This window comes from Chinchilla lanigera, unplaced genomic scaffold, assembly GCF_000276665.1.
Source record: "Chinchilla lanigera isolate Chin_1 unplaced genomic scaffold, ChiLan1.0 scaffold00050, whole genome shotgun sequence".
Taxonomy (NCBI): Eukaryota; Metazoa; Chordata; class Mammalia; order Rodentia; family Chinchillidae; genus Chinchilla; species Chinchilla lanigera.
In genome coordinates, this window is record NW_004955451.1 from 1,601,950 (window position 1) to 1,626,122 (window position 24,173).

General features: G+C 37.7%; 1 protein-coding gene and 1 pseudogene across 2 annotated transcripts in view; one reads left to right on the top strand and one right to left on the bottom strand.

Annotated features, from left to right (window-relative positions):
- The window catches only part of Usp32 (ubiquitin specific peptidase 32), a 166,860-nt gene that overhangs the window by 90,263 nt on the left and 52,424 nt on the right, over positions 1 to 24,173 (bottom strand). For both annotated transcript variants that reach the window (XM_005393962.2, XM_013519383.1), the window contains exons 3-4: positions 6,628 to 6,733; positions 2,500 to 2,618 (exon numbers count right to left, since the gene is read on the bottom strand). In XM_005393962.2, the coding sequence (XP_005394019.1) occupies positions 2,500 to 2,618; positions 6,628 to 6,733 (225 nt within the window). The remainder of the gene's footprint in view (positions 1 to 2,499; positions 2,619 to 6,627; positions 6,734 to 24,173) is intronic.
- Positions 13,276 to 19,582, top strand: LOC102028710 (annotated as a pseudogene).

Genomic DNA, 24,173 nt, shown 5'->3' on the forward strand with positions numbered 1-24,173 from the left:
CCTGAAAAAGAGCAGACTGCACTTGACATCTAAAACTCCATTTAATGAAATTTGCAAAGATCACTTTTTTTTCTGACCAGAGAGTTTATAATATTATGGGAAACAAACAAACCATAGCAGTTTGTCTCAAAGTACTAAAATACCATCATAGTATCTAGTCAGTATGGCAGAAGCATAAATGCAAGAAATCCATCTTTTCTGTATCCTTCACATAGAAGTGCGGGATAAATGTAACTATCGCCACCACCAAAAACTCAAAGCCAAGATCAAAAGCAGTAAAACAAAATTACCAGGTACTCATCAACACTGAAGAAATTCAAAGCATGACTGATGAGAACTTAAAAAATAGAAAATCCAAAGAGATATTACAACCAGACACTGCCTATACACATGGCTAAAGTATAGACAATCAATGCCTACATAGTCAGAAAGGTAGATCGCTAGTCATGCAAGAGATGCAAATTAAAACAACACTGAGATTCCATTTCACCCGGAAGAACAGCTGTTATCAAGAAATCAACCAATAAATGCTGGCAGGGCTGTGAGGAAAAAGGAACCCTTCTCCATTGTTGGTGGGGGTGCAGACTGCTACAACCACTATGGAAATCAGTGTGGAGACTCCCCAAAAAACTAGGATTGGAGGTCTCATTTGACCCAGCTATTCCTCTGCTGGGAATCTTCCCAGAAGAATTAAAAACATCGTATCACTGCAATATACATGCACCCATATCTATAGCAGCACAATTTGTAATAGCTAAATCTTGGAAACAACCCAAATGCCTATCAACCGAGGAATGGATAAAAAAGACGTAGTCGCTTTCTATAATGGAGTACTAATACTCAGCCATAAAAAAGGATAAACTGGAGACTTTTATAGGTAAATGGAGGCAACCTGAGACCATATTCATAAGTGAAATAAACCAGATGCACATGTGTAAACATTGTATTGTCTCCCTAGTGTGAGAAGCTGAAAGAGTAAATAAGATCCAAAATGTACAACAGATATTGTAAAGTGGGAAGAAACTTCAAATGGAAAGAGAAACTGGGATGGGGAAATGGAGAAAAGAAGGAAAAGAAGGAAAAGAAAAGAAAAAAATATATATATATATAAAATAATTAAGACAGTTATACTATTAATTTCTCTTAGTTCATTGCAAAGAATGGTTTATGATAATATTGTTTGGACAATTAAATGCCTATATCTTGTACTCTAAGTAACTAATTTAAAGATAACAATATACAATGTATTAATCATTGTTACCCTACTATCTTATTTTGAAATTTTGCTTTTTCTTCTCTTTAAAGAAAGGAAAGGTAGAGCTGAGCTCCCTGAATAAAATCAAAAGCAGTGAAAGACTACTATATTAGTAATGAAATACCCACCCTTAAGAAATCAGGTAGCAGTGAAAAGATGATCCATGAAAAGATCAGAAGCTGTTAAAGAGGCTTTTTTTAAAAAAAAACTACCTTTAGGGACTTTTCACATATTAGCAGGCCTCAGAAACTAAAAACAGAACTTTGTTTATTAAAGATGCATGTTCCCTACTGTTATTTCTATTCTTTTTTTCAACTGTTAAAGATACAATGAAAACAAATTTGTTTGAAAACAAAAATGACAAATTTTAGCCTAGATTTTTTTATGCAAATCAACTAAATAAAATAAATAACAAACTAGGTCTTTATAAAACAGGTCACAGAATGGCACAAGGCCAATCCCCACAGGATCCTGAGAAAGTGGAGGGTGTCAGTGCTGGAGTGTGTTTCACTGTTAAGTATACACAGCTGCCTTTACAGAATCGAGAATGTTCAGATTCACAAATATAACAGTAATGAGTCATGGACCTCTGAGTATACCCATAAAGAGTTGAACTGTTAATCAAAAATGCCAAGAAGACTGCACATACACATCTATTCACCATAGCTAAACTTATTACCAACTAAAAATTCATACTTTGTCAAGAAGAAGGAATGACCTTTCTAGTCTGATCTTCACTGGTAAGCGGCAACCTTAACTCTTGAGATTCCCCGTTCTCAGCTTTCTAGGCTGAGCATGACAACTCATGTGCAAGTTGTCTAATAACTCACCATGAGCATGAGAAAGAAGGACTTCCCTTTCCTTGTGTCATGTCTGATCTTTCCTGCCACTTCATACTTTTCTTTTAGAGGCATACAAGATCAGGGAGAGAAAGGACTCAACTGCCTCAACCTACTGCAACTAAGATCCTTTCAGTTGATTCCATAGAAAATAAGCATTTGCTAACATCGAAGAAAGGAAAGGAGAAAGAAAGAAAGAAAGAAAGAAAGAAAGAAAGAAAGAAAGAAAGAAAGAAAGAAAGAAAGAAAGAGAAAGAAAGAAAGAAAGAGAAAGAAAAGAGGGAGAGAGAGAAAGAAAGAAAGAAAGAAAAGAGAAAGAGAGAAAGGAAGGAAGGAACGAAGGAAGAAAGAAGGGAGGGAGGGAGGGAGGAGGGGGAGGAAGAAAATGTAAATCTTTAAATATACCTCTAAGAAACACTTTCTGAGCGTATCTGGGACTTTACCATCCACCACATGGAGCATTCTTTCCATTTCTTCTCGTACAACATAGCTCCCAGATTCACTGGAAAAAAGACTAAAAATATCTAGAAGAAAAAAAGAATAAATTAAACTTGACATAGATCAAATACATATACCCTGGTTGAAGGGAAATGTAAGAGAAAGGTACCAATGACTGAATGATTATTAGAACTTAGCATTTTATAACTTTATTTATTCCTCACAATAACCCAGCAACACAAAACAGCAATGTGATTCTTTTTAAACATAACAATTTTACAAAAATTTCTCTCTGCTAAAATATCAAGTGTTAGCAAAGATGTGGAGAAATGGGATCTCTTATACAATGTTAATAGGAATATAAATAAATATAGTCACTCTGGAGAATAATTTGCCAAAATTTAGAAAATATGTGCCACAAATTCCACTTGCATTGCGATTCCACATTCACCCTTCAGAAACTGATCCCCATGTACAAAATATAAGATATTCACTATGTGTGGTTTGTAAGAGCAACACTAGTAAAAAAATGTGTTAACTTTTTCTTCCATTTTTTATTAGTATATATGCATGATATATGATGAATACATCCATCCTGGCAATTCGGATGGATAGATAGATAGATAGATAGATAGATAGATAGATAGATAGATAGATAGATACATCTCACATCTTGATCCTTTTTACTTCCAGTCCCCTCCTTGCGAGTTCCTCCCATGCCAGTAATTATTTCAAGATGAATATATAGGGTTGGGGATACAGCTCAGTGGCACAAGTGCCTGTCTTGCAAGCATAAGGTCGTGAGTTCGATTCCCAGTACCAAAAAATATATACATATATTTTAAAAATACTCAGAAATGCCTGCCTGGCAAGTGCAAGGTCCTGAGTTTGATTTCTAGTACCTAAATGCATGAATGGATGAATGAATAAATATTCAGGGGAAAAGGAAATTACAAAATAACATATATACCTTTTAAACCTGCAAAACAGGTGAATGATAACATCTGTGAAGGGCATAAATTGGAACATGATATAAGAAAGCCTTTCCTTAGTTGCAATATTTAATTTTTCTTTCATTCATTCACTCACTCACTTACTGACAGGTTCTCATTAAGTTGCCTATCTGGCCTTAAATTCATTATCCTCCTGCCTCAGCCACTTGAGTGCTGGGATTCTAAGTATATACCACCACCGTATCATATTTTATTTTATGATTTTGTTACTGATTGATTGAGTGGTTGACTGAGATACTGGAGACTGAACAAAGGGCCTTCACACTGAACTACCTCCCCAGAACTTTATCTTTGAGACAGAATCTTGCTATATCACTAAGTTGCCTAAGCTGGGCTCAAACTTATGATCCTTCTGCCTCATCCTTCCAGAGGGGTGAAATTACAGGCTTGTGCCAGAACACCGGCTAATACTTTATTTTTAAAAAATCAAGATCTAAGCCAGGCGTGGTGGCGTGCACCTGTAATCCCAGCACTCAGGAGGCTGTCGTTGTGAGTTCCAGACCCGCCTGTGCTACAAAGTGAGCTCAAGGCCAGCCCAAACTGCATAGTGAGACCCTGCCTCAAAAAGACAAAAAAATAAAAATAAAAATAAAGATCTAGGGAAAATAAGACATAATACTGACAATGAAGTTGGGTGGAACTACATACTATAAATATGATGAGAATATTGTTATGTGTTGAACTGCATCAAAGGCAAAAAGGAATTGGCTCCAGGACTCCCCAAGGAAACCAAAATCAACTCAAGTCTCTTACATAAAATGGTATAATGTTTACATGTAACCTATACATACTGCTCCTACATATACAAATCAGTATATTATAATAAATCTGCATATTATTTTAATAGCTAATACAAGATAAATAATATGTAGTTATTACACTCCATTAGTTAAGAAATAATGACAGTCTGTACATGTTCAATTATAGATGTAATTTTTTCCAACTATTTTTAATACACAGTTGGTTAAATGCACAATTGCAGAAAAACATATGCAGTGTTAATACAGATGTGAACATGAGCTTTTAACACTTATATCAGTACTGTATTTGGAAATAAAGTCTTTGCAGATATAAAAAAAGTTACAGTGAAGTCATAAAGATGGGACCCAATCTTATATGATGGGTGCTCTTACATGAAGAGGAAAAGATAATCACAAAGGGAAGAAATCTTGCGATGAAAAGAGGCAGAGGCTAGAAGGGTGCAGCTAGCAGCTGAGGAAAGCCAGGGACTGCCAAGGACTGATGGCTGTCACCAGAAGGGGGCAACAAGAAAGGAGTCTTCTCTATAGGTTTTATTTTGGACTGCTAGTCTTTAAAACTGAGGTAATAAATATGTTTCCTTCAGCCATAAGTTTGTGGTGCTTTGTTACAGGGCAGCGCTACAAAACTAAGACAATCATATAATTAAAATGAAAAAAGAAAAACCATTAAAAATCTATGTTTATATCATCAGGGGGTGTAGTCCACTGGTAGAGCTATGCTTAGTATGCACAACCTCCTGAGTCAATACACAGGACCAAAAAGGAAAAGAATTTTTTGAAGTTTATGTTTGTGATCCTAAAAATTGTTGTTTTTAATTGCTGCTGCTTAGAGGCAGTTTATATTTGTAGTGGGGGAGGGATGCTAATGTGAAAAACAAAACCAGATCAAAGTTATATTTCTTATACATAGAATTTGGTTAATAGATATTTTCATTATCTTTTTTTTTTTGTCTTTGAGACAGGATCTCGCTATGCCATTCAGGCTGGCCTTGAGCTCATTTTGTTGTGCAGGCTGGCCTCGAACTCGCAATGATCCTCCTGCATCAGCCTCCCTAGTGCTGGGATTACAGGCGTGCGCCACCAACGCCCAGCCTTTTGGTTGTGAATTAAGCAAAGAATAGACTACTAAATCCATGTCATCAAAATTTTTTAAAAGTAACAGATTTATTCAGACACAGTTTAATTCACAACCCATAAAATAAACGTGTGTACAAGTCAGTGACTTTTAGTCTATCCATAAGCTTATGTATGCAACAATCACCACTGATTCTAGAATATTTCTATCAACCCACAAAACTATCAATTCATTTACTCACCCCTCAGCAGTCACTCTATTTCCCTATCAGCCAAGTCTCTGGCATCCACTAATCTATGTACTACATTCTGCCCCTATTGATTTACCTAATCCAGAAATTTCATATAAACAGGATCATAAAATATGGCTACTGTGACTAGAATCCACGAGTCAGCAAAATGGTTTTTTCCTTTTCTTTTTTGGAGACAGGGCCTTACTATGCAGTTCAAGCTGACCTTGAATTCACCTCTATCCTCTTGCCTTAGCCTACCGAGAGCTGGGATTACAGGCATGTGCCACCACAGCCCTATTTTATTCCTTTTAATGCAATTTTCCATCGTACACATCTATCCCATTTTGTTTATTTATGATCAGCTGTTGGACATTAGGGTTGTTTCTATTTTGTATTATGAAAAATAATGTGAATATTTATGTACTTTTTTTTAAGAATCTATGCAACATTTTCTTGGGAATATATCTGAAAGAGTGGAACTGACGTGTCATACAGTAACTCAGCACTTCACAACCAAGCTGGTTTAAAAAATGGCTACACTATTTTACATTCCCACAGACAATACAGGAGGGTTACAATTTTTCCACACCCTGTCAACACTTGTTACTGTCTGTTTTACTTTAATGCCCCGGTAGATGAAGCATTTCAATGTAGTTTTAGTTTACATTTCTCAAAAGAGTGCTTATATTGAACAGTTTTCAAGTGGTTAATGGACACTTATGCATTTTCTTTGGAGAAATATCAATTCAAATCTTTTGCCTATTGTCAGAACTTTGAGGCAAATTATTCTGTACACACATGACATCATCATTTTGAAGCTGGACATGGAGGTGCTCACCTGTACTCCCAGCAATCAGGAGGACGAGGCAGAAGTGTCACTGAATTCTAGGTCAGCCTTGGCTACGCAGAGTTTATAAAGGGTAGCCTAAATTGAACAGTGAGGCTCTAAGTCTCTAAGTAAGTGAATAAATAATTGAATGAATGTAATCATTTTGAGAAAATAAAAGTACTTACATTTTGCTTTTTCTTCATCTTTGCCTCTTGTAAGGAGGACAAGTCCAACTATTAAGTTATTGAAGTGCAGCCCTTTGGATGTTCCACCAAAAGAACAGTAAATCACCTAGAAGAAAATGATAAAATCAATCTTAAAAACATGTTTCAGCTTCTGAGGAAGTTAAGGTGGTTATCACCTTTGACAAATCTTGTATTTCCATCTCCAGGCAAGATTCTGGTAAACTCTGTGAAGTAATGTTAACTTATTCCTTCTTCTTCCTTTGTACTTGTTATTAAACTCAGCCAATGGGTTCACACAATTGAGTACTTACTCTTTCTCCTTGGAGTCTTTATCAAGGTCCAAGGTCCTCCTTCAATGGCTACAATAATGTGGTAAATGTTTTATGCAATTACAGAATTTCCTTTAATCTTGGTAAAAGTTTTATGTATTATTTTGATTGCACAGAAAGATACTCTCTAATTAAATGCAGACAAATACAAAAACCACAAAGATATTTCTTTTTCTTTTCTTTCTTTTTTTTTCTTGGTCTTTTTGAGACAGGGTTTCACTATTTAGTTTAGGCTGGCCTCAAACTCACTTTGTAGCCCAGGTTGGCCTCGAACTCACAGTAATCCTCTGGCCTCAGCCTCCTGAGGCCTGGTATTACAGGCATTTGCCACCACACCCAGTCAAGATATTTCTTTTACATCCTCAGAAATTAATAAATTATTACTGTAATCAAAAGTGAAGAAAAAGTATATTCAAAAAAGAAATAGGGTCAGTTATCACTATAAATTCACTTATTCATTCAATAATTCTTTGTTGCCTTGCTAGAATGTGCTGTGAGGATTAGTCAATAAAAATGCATGATTAAAGAATAATTTAGGGGCTGGGGATTTAGCTCAGTGGCAAAGTGCCTGCCTGGCAAGCATAAGGTCGTGAGTTCAGCTCCCAGTACCAGAAAAAAACAAACAACAACAACAACAAAAAAACACAAAAAAAACAAAGAATAATTTAGCCAGGCATGGTGGCACATGCCTGTAATCCCAGCACTCAGGAGGCTGAGGCAAGAGGATCACTGCAAGTTTGAGGCCTCTCAGAGCTACATAGTGAGTTCAAGGCCAGCCTGGACTACAGAGTGAGACCCTGTCTCAAAAACAAACAAACAAACAAACCAAAGGATAATTTAAGAACTAAAACTATGCTGGCATGATGGCATACATTGGTAGTCTCAGTACCTTAAGAGGCTGAGGAAAGAGAATTTCAAGTTTGAGCCCACTGTGGGCAACTTACCAAGCCCTTGTCCCAAAATTTAAAAATAAAAACATCTGGTGGATGCAGCTCATTGCAAAGGCTCTTGGCTTAATCCCCACTCCATCCCCTTCATCAAAAAAGGAAAGAATGAAAATTAAATGGTCAATTTGAACTTTGAAAATGTATACCCATGTTATTTATATTTTAAAATATCACAACAGCTAATGCCAAAAATTACGTATCTCCAGTGTCACATATACCTTAACCAGCAAAAACTAACCAAGGGAAGTGGCTGGAGAACATAAAACTTATAAAAACAGCAGAACACTGCAGGCACCTGGGCAGGCGGGCAGGCAGGGCAGAGTTACCCCACCTTTCCGTGTATCAGCTCTGTTGGCCTGGTGATGTCTTCACATCTTAGTGCTTGATATAAAATAAAACTATTTTCTTTGTTAAAAAAAAAAAAAAGCAGAACAAAGACATTTTGTAGAACATTTTTATTCCATATTCCCAACTGGAAGAAGGTAGAAACTCAATCCTTGGCATTAGGACAGGAAAACATAATGGTCCCAGACCTCTGGCAATTCCTTACCCCTGGGGAGAAGCAAGTCACCAAGAAAGCCTCAGCACTGACATCCAGAGACATGATGCCTGACTAAATCTCACACAGAAAAATTGAAGTACAGAATGTCCCCCTCCCCAGAACTCCTTACTTCTACCACTGTGCTGGTATGGAATGAGAAACAAACAATAAGAGAAGCTGAGGGAGAGGTAAGAGTATGAACAAAGACTCCCTGTCAGGGTAGCAGTAAGAAGCTCAGAAGTTTAATAAAAAGCAGGACCTACAAAAATTCTTTAGGGAACTGGCCCACAAAAAAAAAAAAGCACCCCTAAACTGAAATTTGGAGCATGTGGTACATGGAAGGTAACCATAGCAACAAGACCAAAATACAGTTTAAACGCAGATTACACTGACCCAAGTCCCCGTGGTAAAGACACAAACCCTGTAGAGCTCAATCTCTACTGTGCCATCAGTGGCCACTAAGCTACAAATGGGAAGGCACAAAAAGATGCAACGTAGAGAAGCATGACATACTGCCAGAGACAAACGAAAAACACAGTAACTGATTTTGAACATGGCTCAATAGTAAATTCAACAAACTGAGTGACAGATTATCCAAAATGAAACACAAATACAAAGAACTTGGAGTGGGAGTGGCAATAAAACAGAAAAATCCAAACGCTGTAATACACAGGCAACTGAAATCCTAGAAAAAGAGAATATATGTAAAGAGTAAATACGTAAAGAAGTAGCAGTTGAAAATTTTCCAAAACTATAAAGACACCAAATTACAGACAGAAGAAGCTCAGAGAACAGAGAAGGCAAATCACACTTCAATTGCCCAAAACCAGCTAGACAAATCATACTCAAAACTACTGAAACCAGCCTGTAACCCTTGCTATTTGGGAGGCTGACACAGTAGGATTTCAAGCTCAGGGCCAGTCTGCAGAGCTTAGTGAGGCCCTTTCTCAAAATAAAATTTTAGAAGGGCTAAGGATGTACCTCATTACTCCCTGGATTTAATTCCCAGTAATGAGGGGGAAAAAAAGTCTACTCAAAACTAAGATAAAAAGAAAATCTTTACGACAGCAAGGAGGGGGAAAAAATATGTTACACTGAGAGAAACAAAGCCTTACAGCAGATTTCTTATCAAAGAATACATAAGCTATATATGGAGTGACATAAAACACTAAAATTAAAAGCTCACTCAAGGGGCTGGGGATATAGCTCAGCGATACAAGCACCTGCCTGTCAACTGCAAGGTCCTGAGTTCGATTCCCTGTACAAAAAAAAAAGCTCACTCAAGATCCTACACCTGGTAAAATTAACTTCCAAGAAGAAAAAGTGCTTTTTCACTGAAACAAAGGTCATTATCAACAAACCTGCACTACAGAAAAAGATCAAACAAAGTTGCTATAGTTTGTGTTGAGACAGCCCCCAAAGCTTCATGCAGTCTTGGGGGCAGGCTTCTAGAGTTTGTGACTGATTTGTGGTCTAATGCTGGGATTATGGCTGTGAGTGCTACACCCGTCCTGGGGCAGGTAGCCTGCATACAATATTACAGAGGGAAAGAGGAGTGGTCACTCCTCCCCCTTTTGCTCTTTTTGCTTTTGCTGTTTTCCACCATCAACTGTTGTGCTCTGCCACGTGCCACTCTGCTTTGAGCCAGCCAACAATGGACTGAAACCTCCACAAACTGTGAGCTAAATAAACCTTTCCTTTATTAATTCTGGGCATCCGTTATTTTGTCCCAGCAACAAGAGAAAAGTAACCAACACAAAAAGTATTCAAGCTGAAGGAAATAAGATGCTAATAGTATATGATACTGAGGAAATAAGGATATTGGAAATGGGCTGAATATAACAAATATAAAGTTTTTTTATATTTTTAATTGCTCTAAAAGATAACTGGCTGTTTAAAACCATACTGGAACTGTACTTTGTGTTTAGAGACTACATGAAACATGTAACAATAAAGAATGAAAGAAAAGAACTGGAAATATACTGCTGCATACTACACACTAACGTCATCTAATACACCACTGAATGGTACAGTATGCCAATCCTATGTAGTATGCCTAACCTGAAAATCCAAAATTTAAAATACTCCCAAATGAGAAACTTTTTAATCACTGACATGATGCCACAAGTGGAAAATTCCACATCCTAAATTCATAACAATTGGTTGTAGTCAAAACAGAGGTGCATTAAAAATACTGCATAGCCAGGCATGGTGCCGCACACCTGTAAGTCAAATAGTCTGGGAGGCTGGAGCAGAACAATCACAAGTTTGAGCTGAGCCTGGGTAGTATGACAACGAAGCAAGACCTTATCTCTGAATAAAAAATAAAAAAGGGGCTAGGGATGTAGCTCTAAGAAGGTCCTGGCCCTGGGTTCAATTCCCATGATTCCCCCCCAAAAAAGTAAAAAAAAAAAAAGTATAAAATAACCATCAGGCTATCATATAAGGGTGTGTAGAAAATGTAAATTAATTTTGTATTTAGCACTGGATCCCATCCCAAAGATATCTCATTATATATATGCATTTTTCTTTTTTAAAGAATGTGAGGAATACCTGGCTCTGACATCTGTCACCCCATTGATTTCTAGGGTTGATTCGGCCAACCTGGCTGGCTAGGCAGGCCTCATCCCCCTTAACGCTGCGGGCTGGGTCGAAGAGGACGACTCCCAATAGAGGAGGACTGTTTCCCTCAGTCAAGGAAATACGAGCAGCTGTGCTCCCCGTTAGAACCTCCAAACATAAGCTCTCAAAAAACAAAACAAAACAAAACAAAACAAAACAAAAAAACAAAAACCCTAAAACTCAAAACACTCTGGTCCCAAGAATTTAAAGGATATTCAAACTTTATTTTAATCTTTATATTGCCAGTCACCCAGAAATTACTTAATTTTTGCACTCTAATGTTTAAGCTCAATTAATAAATTAGTCCATTAATAAAAATTTGGGGGACTGTGTTACTGGGATTGAGCCCAGGACCTTCATATTGAGCTACATCCCCAGTCTTTAAAAAAAAAAAACAACAAATTTACAGCCGGGTGTGGTGGCACAAGCCTATAATCCCAGCACTGGGGAGGCTGAGGCAGATGATCACTGTGAGTTCGAGGCCAGCCTGGGCTACAAAGTGAGTTCAAGACCAGCCTGAACTGCATAATGAGACCCTTTCTCATAAAGACAAAAAACAAAAAAATTTCAGACAGGGTCTCACTAAGTTGCTTATGTTTCCTGGGCTGGCCTTGAACTTCTGAACCTTCTGCCGCAGTTTCCCAGAGTACTGAATTTCAAGCTTGCATCATGACCCCTAGCTTCTTATTTTCATAATAGAAATAGCTAACATTTAAATGTTTATTATGTGGTATACAATTATTGTGAGTACTTTGTCAATATTAATGAACGTAACTCCAAGAGGCAAATATTATTTGCGCCCTCATTTTATATTGGGGAAAACTAGATCCCGAAGAGCTTAAGTACTTTCAAATTCAAACAACAAAGTAAGTGGTAGAGTCATGATTCAAAAACTAGGTTCCAGAACTCCTAACCAACTCATAGTTTTATAGTACAATTATATGTTTGTTTCCAATTGATTTCTCTAGGATTATATGAAAGACATCACTAATAAGACATACACCATTTGGTGAATCCCTTAAAGGTCAACTGGGAAATTTTTTAAGAATCACACATTTTGACAAGCGTGGTGGTGCACACCGTAACTCCAGCGTTCAGGAGGCTGAAGCAGGAAGATCACCACAAATGTGGGGCCATCCTGGGCTACATATGAATTCAAGGCTGGCCTCAACTACACAGTAAGATCCTGTCTCAAACAAAAATCACAAGTTTAATTTATAAACATTATCTTGGGGGCTGGGGATTTAGCTCAGCGGCAAAAGCGCCTGCCTGGTAAGCGCAAAGTCGTGAGTTCGGTTCCCGGTACCGGAGAAAAACCAGAAAAACAAAAAAACAAAACAAAACAAAAAAAAAAACATTATCTTTAGGTACCCCCCTCCAACAATTTGATAATCTGGTCTCTTTCCTTTTAAGCATTTCACTGACTTTGGTAGAAAGAAAAGAACAAGGAGGGAAAAAAGAGTTGAAGGTAGGGGAAGCGAAAAAAAGAAAAAGAAAAAAGAAAGAATCAAAATATATCGTACACAGGTACAAACTCCCTATAATGAAGGTGATCATTATATTTACCTAAAATGTACCAGTAAAGTTAATTAAAAAAAAAAAAAAAAGAACAAAGTGAGGGTAAAAGTGAATGAAATGGGTAAAGTACAGCTTTTAGTTTTGTAAGTACTTGCAGTACTTGTAAGAGATTTTTGTTTGGAATGTTGAAACACTGGTACCTCCCTATCATTTCCAAAATTCAGAGCAATAATCTTCTAAAATCACCTAGTTCATTTAACAGATGAGGACAGGAGGCAGAAGAAAATAACTATACTTCCTGAGTTGTAAGATGTGTATTTCCCCCCTTCTATTAATGTTCTAGAAATCGGTACCCATCTAATATGGAGTCTCTTTCTTTCCACACTCCCCAACCGCCCCAACACCCCCCCCCCAAAAAAAAACACTTTAAAATCAGTGTTCACCTTATAACTGACAATGCCTTAAAACTTAGAGAACATTAAGTGGCATGTTCATTACTATTCAAGGTTCTTTTCTGTAAGGTTGAGGAGAAGGGGTGTGCACAGGACAGCGAGGATATTTTGACAGGCCATTTTTTAAAAGAGCCATTAAGTGCTATTTGTTGTATTTTGGTGAATGTTTAAAGGCTCTCTAACAAAAGTTGTAGCTATCAAAAATTAAAGAAAAATATTTCCTTAGACATTTGGTAGCCATGGGTGTCCAGAGAGAGACTTGGAACACCATTATACTAATGCATAAAATTGAATCTGATGGTAATGATCTCACTAGCCTTCTTTCAGACAATGATGTCATCCTAGTAAATAATATTCAGAACAGAGGGAAATCATTCTGTAGTTTCAAAGAAAAATATTTATATTATACAATACTAAAAACCTATCTCTTGCCTTATAGTTGAAAGGTAAAAAAAGGAAGACGTGTAGGTCTCTGGAGTTTAGAACAAAGATGTGCCATGTTTCAACTGCTGCTCTATGATCCTGGACCTTTTCATTCCTCTATCTTTTGGATACAGGGCATGGGGTTATTCCACTATTCCTTGGGAGAAGCAGTAAGTGATGTAAACTGTTTCATTTAATGGTTTTTGGAGCAAGAAAAACTTGAATCTGAAACCAGGCTGTGTGGTGGTAAGTAAATCATTTAACTTTCTGAACCTTAGTTTTGGTGCATTACATGTATGTTGAGGCCAATACGCCACGTCTTCTCATTGCAGGCCCTAGGCTGAAGAGCATTCCCTGTGTGGGAAATGCTGTAATTGGACATAGGGCATGGCTGGCTATGGCAATGTATGCTTGTAATCCCTGCACTCAAGGAGGCCGAGGCAAGAAGATCGCAAGTTTGAGCTCAGCGTGGTAAAACATAGCAAGACCTTGTCCCAAACTAAAAAATAAAAAATGGCTGTGGATGTAGCTGAGTACAAAGGCTAAGGGGCCTCAGACATAGCAGGCCCAAGCCACTTTTCTGATACATTCTCCTCAATTGTAAAGTGGAGTTTGTTTATATAATTTCTAAACAAAGAGCCCTATAAATATGTATGTTTTACTACATATGCATATTTTAGCACAGTGTTTAACAAGAAGAATGAATCTGCAGACAGATTATTTAGGTTCAAATTTAAGCTCTGCTACTTACTAGCTTTGTGTCTTTGGGTATCTAACCTCTCTTCCTCAATTTCCTCATCTCCAAAATAAGGTTGCTAAGAAGATTACAAAATTAATATATAAGAAGCATTTAGAAGCCGGGTATGGCGGCGCACGCCTGTGAACCCAGGACTCTGGAGGTTGAGGCAAGAGGATCAACAGGAGTTTAAAGCCTGCTGGTCTACACAGTAACTTTAAGGCCAGCCTGAACTACATAGTCAGACCCTGTCTCAAAGAACAAAACACAACAATGAAAGAAACATTTAGAAGAGCAGCTCCACAGTAAGCACAATGTAACTGCTAAGTATTATTCTTCAGAGATTAATACATATATAGTAAAAATATAACAATGTACATGGCAATGATAAAATCAAGAAAGTAATTTGTACTGATAATGAAGGAGATAGATACATAGAAGACTTCAATTTTATTTCCAGTACTTTATTTCTTAAGCAGGAAAGATAAAAATATAGGAAAGGGAGCTATATTTTCCTGCTTTACACATCTGAAATACTTCGTGACAAAAAATATCTTTGAAAACACCATAAATTAGGATGCTTAGAAAGTTTCCCTGTTATTTTAGATTTGCTTTAGCCACTACACCACTACAAAACTTGCTTCTGTTTTGCTTTCTCAAAGCATAGGCTACAATGCACAGGTCACAAATATTAAATACAACCAGAAAATAATGAAAATATGCTTGTATTAAAGTCAAGAGGAATAATGAGGAAGGATAAATTATTAGACATAACTGTATACCCAAATACAAGTTCTCATGAAGATGTTCTTATTTCTCATTAAAGACAGATAAGATACATCTTTTGACCCTTGTGGTGATTCTAGATTTTGAATCTGCTTGCTCCTAGGTATCCAGCCCTTTTTAATATTTAACTGTACAGTCAATATTAAAATCAAGGGCTGGAGATGTGGCTCAGTGGGAGAATTCTTGCCTTGTATACACAAGGCCTGGTTGGGTTTGATCGCTAGCGCGCGCGCGCACGCGCACACACACACACACACACACACACACACACACTCAAAAAGATCAAATTACATAGCCATGTAAAATCAAACAGTATTTAAAAAGTTAAATAGCTTTTGACATTTGATGTTTCACCAGGTAATCACAAAGGTCACTAAAAGTGGCACTGACTCATCCTGTATTTCTATTTTTAAAATATAAGCTGGTGTATACACTCAAAAAGGTTCACATTTGGGAACATTCAGATTTTTGGGTTAGGGATGCTCAACCAGTAAAATCTATGCAAATATTCTAAAATCTGAAGAAAAATCACAAATCTGAAACATTTTGCTCCCAGACATTTGGATAAAGACTATTAAGTGTACACTTTTTATTGTTGTTTTCAGTTTTACAAAGCACTAAAAATTTGTTAAGAGGTACAAAGAGTTAGTAATAACAAAATAAATCAGCAAAATCATATTAGCCTTGGTGGTTACATATAAAGCATGAAATTCAGAATGAGATGCTTGGGCTGGGGATATAGCTCAGTGGCACAAGTACCTGCCTGGCAAGTGCACGGTCCTGAGTTTGATTCCCGGTACCAAATCAAAAAATCCTATCACAATGAGATGCTTTTCTAACACATAATTTTATTTTTCTTTTAGTTTTCTGAGATCATCTTACTATGTAGTTCAGGGTAGCCATGAACTCACAGCAATCTTCCTGCCTCAGCCTCCCAATTGCTGGGATTACAGGCATGCGCCACCAAGCCCAGCTCTAACATATAATTTTCTAAATTCAAAATTACCTATCTACAAAATGGAACTTACTAACACTACTCAAACACCAACAGATAGATTCTTTTTTTTTAAAGCTTTATTATATATAACTGACAAAAACTGTACTACTTAAGGTATACAATTTGATGATGTGATATACGCATACATTGTGAATGACTGCCACAATCAAACTAATAAATTTATCACCAGACAATTATCTCTTTTGCATGTAGAGAATCTAGAAGATCTCTCTCAAATATTTTAGAAATGCTTTATTATTAACTATAATCACTATGCTGTCAAGATGGAATCCTGCAAAACTAAAATGTTTAAATAAAAAATTAAGAACATTTTTTTACTGACTAAGAAAGAACTCTAGCATAAACTGAAACAATGAAAGCATACATGTAGTTTTATAAAATAAGGGGGATTACCATGAGTTCAAGGCCAACCTGGAATACAAAGAGAAAATCTGCTTTAAAAAAAAAAAAAAAACGAAGTGCTGCCACGTACAGTAACACATGCCTACAGTCCCAGCTACCTGAGAGACTGGGGCAGGGGCATCACTTGAGCCAAGGAGTTTGAGACCAACCAAGGAAACAGCAAACAAAATGACAGCTTCTCTAAGCCCTTTCACTGGCTATTAGAACAAGTAGTATTTTCAAGACTTATCTGGGTTATAAATAGAGGCTAAAATTTAGGCAATCATAGTCTTACAACATATTTGAAAACTTCTTCATGTATGTCATGATCAGAACCATATTACTGAACAGCATAATATTTTCAAGATTCAAACTTCAAGCACAATGTGCTATAAGAGGAAGAAGTAGAAATATATACACAATAGTTAGTCTAATATTGCTGGTTCCATCCCAAAAGAAGTATAACCAAGACAGAGGAATTCAGTAAATTGTTTACATGGATATAGTATACTAATTTGTTGACTCACTTGGAGTAAGTGAACAATTTCTATATTTAAGTATATCAAATACCATCATGCCAGAAACAGAAATGTTTTCCAAATTTTCTAAGTTTATCCTTTGCTTTGGAAAGAAAAAAGATTACCATTTTCTTAGCTTTCAAATATAAAAGAGAAGCCAGGCGAGGTGGCACACGGCTGTAATTCCAGCACTCAGGAAGCTGAGGAAGGAGGATAGCTGCAAATTTGAGACCAACCTGGGTTACAAAGTGAGTTCAAGGCCATCCTGAACTGCACAATGAAACCTCGCCTCAAAAATCACACACACAAAAAATCAAATATAAGAGAGGGTACTGTGTGGTACATTTTTCTGCTTTGTTGAAGGTCAGAGGTACTCAGCAAATGAAGTGACTCATCTGAGGCTCACCTATCATATGAGCTCATTCATCCTTCCCAAATGTAGATAATTCAGATTCTGTACAGGGCAAACTCAACCAAAATTTAACCCAAAGGGAGCCATTAAAATTAGTGTTTCTAGTTATTAAGAAACTTTCAGCCAGGCGTGGTGGCGCATGCCTGTAATCCCAGCACTCAGGAGGCTAAGGCAGGAGGATCATTGCGAGTTCAAGACCAGCCTGGGCTACAAAGTGAGCTCAAGGTCATCCTGAACTGCACAGCAAGACCCTGTCTCAAACACACACACACACAAACTTACAAGTAAACTACACAAATAAAAAAGTATACAAGTATATTAACAACATAATACATTTTCCTTCATTACAAAAAATAAAACTTCCCCTGGCTAACTCCAGAATCTTACTTATACTATAATATAACACAAATACTGAGTAATTAACAAAATTACAGGAGTATTTTAACAGTATACTACTGTGAATGTGTATATTCATTTTCATCTCTATTATGAACTAAATCAGCTTGAGAACTAGCATGGAAATGTAGTTGTCATATATCTATATCACTGTTTCCAGGGGAAAGTAGCTACAGTGTGTGGTAAAAAGATAATAAAAAGACAACATGAATATGTCGCTATTCATCTCTTCTTCTTCTTCTGGTCCTTTCCAGTTTCCACTGCTAAGATTATTAAGGAGTTAGGAGCTGGAGGAGAGGTGGATGCGAAAAAGAAAAATAAGCTAAAGAAATACAGTAAGCAACTGAAGTTGGAACAGGAAACTATCAGATTCCTACATCCCAGAACTATACTTGACAATACATCTGGCTCTAAATCACATTTCTAGTACTTGAACTACCATTCCTTCAAGGACAGATCAATCAAGCAAGCCAGACACATGTCAGCAATCTTTTATTACCGTGAATCCAGCTCAAGTTAAGAAGGAAGCTGGGCATGGTGGCACATGCTTGTAAATCACAGCAGTTGGGAGGTTGAGGCAGGAGGATCACTTTAAGTTAGAGGTCAGCCTGTGCTATATAAGTGAATTCAAGGCCAGTCTGGACTACAGAGTAAGACCCTGTCTCAAAAACAAAAAAGTTTCATCAAGAGCGAGAGCTGGAGCCGAGAATGGACCCGAGAGAGCCCTGAGCAGCCCCACCACCACCGCAGCCAGCCTGGTTAGCATCACACCCCTGGAGGAGCCACCTCCAGCCCCAGTCACCATCACAACCACGAGCAGCAAGGCTGAGACCCAGCAGCCGCCCGCCCCTGCCCCCCACCCTGCTGTCTGGACCCTCAGCACTGATGACACAAAGCCTGGCACCATGAATAGAGGCGCAGGGAGCTGCAGCCCGGTTGGCGTCACATTGCTGGCGCCTGCCAGCAGGGACAAAAATGTCATTGCAATAAAGGTTTGGGGAACAGTAAAATGGTTCCGTGTAAGAAACGGATATGGTTTCATCAACAGGACCAACACCAAGGAAGACATATTTGTACACCAGATTTCCACCAAGAAGAATAACCCCAGCAAGGACCTTCTCAGGGGAGGAGAGGGAGAGACCGTGGAGTTTGATGTTGCTGAAAGAGAAAAGGGTGCAGAGGTAGCAAATGTCACAGGCCCTGGTGGGGCTCCAGTTCAAGGCAGTAAATACACAGCGGACCATAACCATTACAGATGCCGTAACCATTATAGACACTACCCATATCATGGGGGTCCTCCATGCAATTACCAGCAGAATTACCAGAACAGCGAGAGTGGGGAAAAGAATGAGGGATCAGAGAGCGCTCTGAAAGCCAGGCCCAACAATGCCAGCCTTACTGCATGTGAGGGGTCCCATCTTATGCCATGCGTTTGGGCGTGGCCCACAGTATTCCAACCCTCCTGTGCAAGGAGAAGTGACAGAGGGTACTGACAACCAGGGTGCAGGAGAACAAGGTGGACAAGTGAGACAGAATATGTATCCAGGTTACAGACCATGATTCCTCAAGGGCCCTCCTCACCAAAGACAGCCTAGACGGGACGGCAATGAAGAGGGTAAGGAAAATCAAGAAGATGGGACCCAAGGTCAGCAGCCGTCTCAACATGGGTATCTTTGCAACTTCATTTACCAACAACCCAGACTCTCAGAAAACCCTAAACCACAAGACGGCAAAGAGACAACAGCAGCCCATTTCTACCGCTCAGAGGCTGAGCAGGGCGGAACTGAGTAAATGCTGGCTTAACATCGCTACCATCATCGCGTTCAGTCATCCAGCAAGAAGAAATCAATAGGAAACTCCAGCAATAAGAAATAAACAAAAGATCAGAACTGCAGACCTTAAGTGTTTGCTTTTTGCCTGTTAACCAGATAACTAGAACTACCTGCATTATCTATGCAGCATGGGGTTTTTCTTATTTTTACCTAAGGACATCTCTTTTTGATAATGACAAACGCATTTTTTTAAAAAGCCTGGCTGTTCTCAATACACCTTTAAAGGTTTTTAAATTGTTTCATATCTGGTCAAGTTGAGATTTTTAAGAAATTCATTTTTAATTTTCAGTAAAAATTTATAACTTGATTTTTTTTTAAAAAAAGTCAACAAACTGCAAGCACCAGTTAATAACGGTCTTAAATAATAATAATAAAAGAAGGAATAAGCAGTTAGGTACAGGGCACATAAAGTATACCATATATCCCAATTCCTACTAATAAAGCTAGGTGTAGTGATACACACCTATAGTCTCAGCTACCCAGGCAGTGAGGAAGGAGGATCATGTCAGCCCAGAAGTTCAAGAACAACCTGGGCAACACAGCGCAGGAAGACCTCCACCTCAAACACACACACCCCAAAATTGTAAGATGTATTTTAACTGATACAATATATCAAAAATTGAACAGATTTATCCTTCTAGAAAACAAAAGTTGGTTGACTAGGTAGGAGAAAGGCTTTTCATTATCTTTTTTGTTCTTTTTAAATTTAGAACTGTAAGAATGCAATGACTGTGATAACACATGCCTGAATACCAGCTACTTAGTACTTAAAGCAGCAGGATAGAAAGTTCAAGGCCAGCCTGGGAAACTCCATGAGACAGTCCCTAAAATAAAAAGGACTGAAGATATAGCTAAGCACTCCTTGGGTTCAATCACCAGTACTGTTTTTTTAAAATGTGACAACTGTTTAACACTATAGAAAAATAAGAGAAAGAAAGGAAAAAGATAACATTTCCAAAGTGCCCTTACAACCTTATTAGATTGATGGAGACCCAACTTAGGCAAAGGTTGAAATCATAATTACCATACAGAACAGTTCATCAACAAATCAAATAAAACTATATTACACAACTCATAAAACTATGTTACACGTCTCATACCAAAATTAAACTAAAACACATGACAGATCAATTATGCACATGGAATTACAGATGAGTTTTCAGCAAAACAGTGTTAACTCTGGAAACAAAGACACCTGCACTTAAAACTTAGCTGCTCTAGTCGGGTATGGTAGTGCACGCCTGTAATCCCAGCACTCAGGAGGCTGAGGCAGGAGGATCCTTGCGAGTTTGAGGCCAGCCTGGGCTACAAAGTGAGCTCAGCCCAGCCTGAACTGCATAGCAAGACCTTGTGTCAAAAAGAAAAAAAAAAACTTAGCTGCTCAGTGATGGCAAATCTTTTAGAGCTTTCAATGTTAAACAGTCAGTTATGTCGTGTGTGCTGTACGTTCACCACCACTGGCCTAGCTTATTTACCTGGGACTTACATACTCTTGGATAAAATTACATAACTTCAGCATGTTCATCTAGAAAGTGAGATTAACAATAGCACCCACAACTCACACCTCATAGCAAGAATCAAATGAGAAAAATTAGAGCACTGGAATGTTTAGCATTTGCCAGGCAAATGGTAAGTATATGTTAGCTGTCGTTGTCATCGTCATCATCATCATCATCATCATCATCGAGAACAAACAAAGAATACAGGAGTAAATACAGATTTGGTGACTTCTACTTGAATCCCAGATCTCATAAACTGGTAATAATGTCAGTTGTTACCTCGTGACAAATACTATATAATTTAAATGAGTTAAGATTAAAACTTCATGAATTTCATCAAACCCAATCATAACCAAATACTCAAAATTAACATCCCAATGAGATAAACTAGTTTTGATAAACTTTGACCAAAAGACATATACAGCACCAAGAAATACAGATTATCTTCTGACTTACAGAACTGTATAGAACTTAATATATGCACAACTAAACTAAATGAATACAACTAAACCCGACTAAAGTTCAATAAGATGACTAGATAGTATTATCATGCATTTGTAAAACAGACCTTACAGAGAAACTGAGCAAAGAGGTGATTTCTTTGTATATTTTCTTATAACTGCATGTGTATCTACCTATATCATATTAAAATTTTAATTAAAAACAAATTTAAAGCCAACAAATCTTTAAATATTTGAGTAAATATATTATAAAAACAATGTTTAGAATTTTTAAATTTATATTAATGTAGTATTTTCTCCCTACCACTAGCTTCAATAACTTTTTTTTTTTTTTTTTTTGAGGCTGGTTCTCAACTATATAGCACAGGCTGCCCTCGAATCATGGCAATCTTTCTGTGTCATCCTCCAGAGTGCTGAGATTACAGGAGTGAGACAACGCCCCACTAATAAATATTTTTCTAAGGCCCCAAAGACTAAAGGAGGAAAAAAGTTCATAAACATACACATACTTAGAATTTCTATTTATTCTAATTATAGCTCAAAAGCTGGTGTGGTTGCATGCCTGTAATCCCAGCACTCTGGATGTTGGAGGCAGGAGGCCTGCTGAGAGGCCAGCCTGGGCTACATACTGAGTTGAAGGCCACCCTGGGCTATGTACTTAGTTCCTTGCCAGCCTGAACTACACAGCAAAACCCTTTCAAAAAAAACAAACAAACAATACCTCACAAAACCAATATGAATTGTACATGTGCCAGGGATCTGACAGAATAAAGGAAAAAACAATGAGGAAGAGAAACAACTGAAATGCCACCAACATTTTAAGGAGTAAGAAATATAGGTACACATATTCCCTTACACATGATCAATTTGTTTCCTTACACTATATCTTCTTCATCTCAATAATCTTCCCAGTTATAAAGGAAGAGTATGTTGTTTACTTAGGTTTTCACAAGTCTTTAAGATGGAAAAAAATGTGATACAGTGGTACATTAGTGCTGGGGGGTTTTAATGTAAAATTTATAGTAAGCAAGATTCTTCTGAGAACCGCTTTCACTGTCAAAAACTGTCTCACCTGGCAAGGAATTAGAGAACTACAGTAAACTTAGTTATTAGCTTGACAGGCCCTTCCAAACTAACAGGGAGGAATAATCAGAGAAATACTTTCCTAAACTCATGCTAGTTCATTGCTTTACTAACAAACTTCAGTCACTTATACTAACCTAGACACTGTATTAGTCAGCTATTAAGTAAATATGAGAAACAGGAAAATCAAAACCTAACTCAACAATCTGTATGAAACAGTACTAAACACTGTACCAACAGCTAAATGTTATCTGACTAAATCACACGGCAACTGAAATACTGTACTCATTACAAAGCCAAAGAGGAAAGGATATAAATACTGTATCTTCATAATTAGCATTAGAACACTTCACCCACACAATAAATTTTCAGAGTGCAATCTGATAAATATCTCAAAACTGATTTTTAAACAAACTGCCAAGAATACAAAGTTATATAAACCTATTTCTAGTAATCAAGGAAGATTCCATAACTAAATAAAAATATTTTCACATATGATAGTAAGTAATAAATTTAGCATTTTCAAAAATACACAATTCCCAGAATTCCACAGACACATGCCACATGTAGTTTCTAGGAATTAAGACCTGGAGATTTTTGAGAGCCATTATTTAGTCTACCACACTCCCCATTCAGAGTGGCTATGATCTCAAGAAGACAGGACAAACACCACTGCTTCCCCCACCCCTTCTTCCTTCCCCCTACAGCTTGGCTCTGGACATAGGCAGTAGCAGGAAGTACGTAGCACTGGAGGCTAACTGAAGCCCCACCTCTCTGGCAGGAGGGTTGAAAATATGAGTGGCAGAAAAAGAAAGAGGGGCGGCTGGGAATTTACCTCAGCTGCACAGCACGTGCCTGGCAAGCACAAGGTCGTGAGTTCGATTCCTGGTACCGGAAAAAAAACCAAGAATCAAAACACAAAAAAAAAAGAAAAGAAAATATGAGTGGCGGAAAGGGAAAGGGAAATGGAAAGGGAAAGTGGTATGAATATTGAGGAAAGGAAGGCGCTCAGGAAACTATGTAGCCATTTATCTAGCAGCACATAGGTAAGACCTTAAATAGCACACCAAACTCTGAACTGAAAATTTAGGACAGACTACTACTTGCCCATGTCTATCACTGGCCACTAGGTGGTGGTGCACTGTGTGGGACAGATCAAGTAACACAGCAAAGGTTTTGAAAATTCAACTGACACTGAACACACAACCAATATAAGACTAGTAGGATGGGCGGGGGATGTAGCTCAGCGGCACAGCACCTGGCAAATGCAAGGTCCTGAGTTCAATTCCCAGCACCGGAAAAAAAAAAAAAAAAAAAAAGAAGAATTAGAAGAAGAAGATGATTCCCAGTAAAAAAAAAAAAACGAAGAAGAGGAAGACCAGAAGGAACTTATATCCTGAGCCCATCATTATGGCAACCTGATTAAACAAGTATACTAACATCTCCATAGGATTAAAATAACACTCAAAACCTCATAAAAATCCAAATATCTAGAATATAATAAAGCCAGGAGTGGTGGCGCATGCCTGTAATCCCAGCACTTGGGAGGCTGAGGCAGGAGGATCATTTGCGAGTTCCAGGCCAGCCAGGAC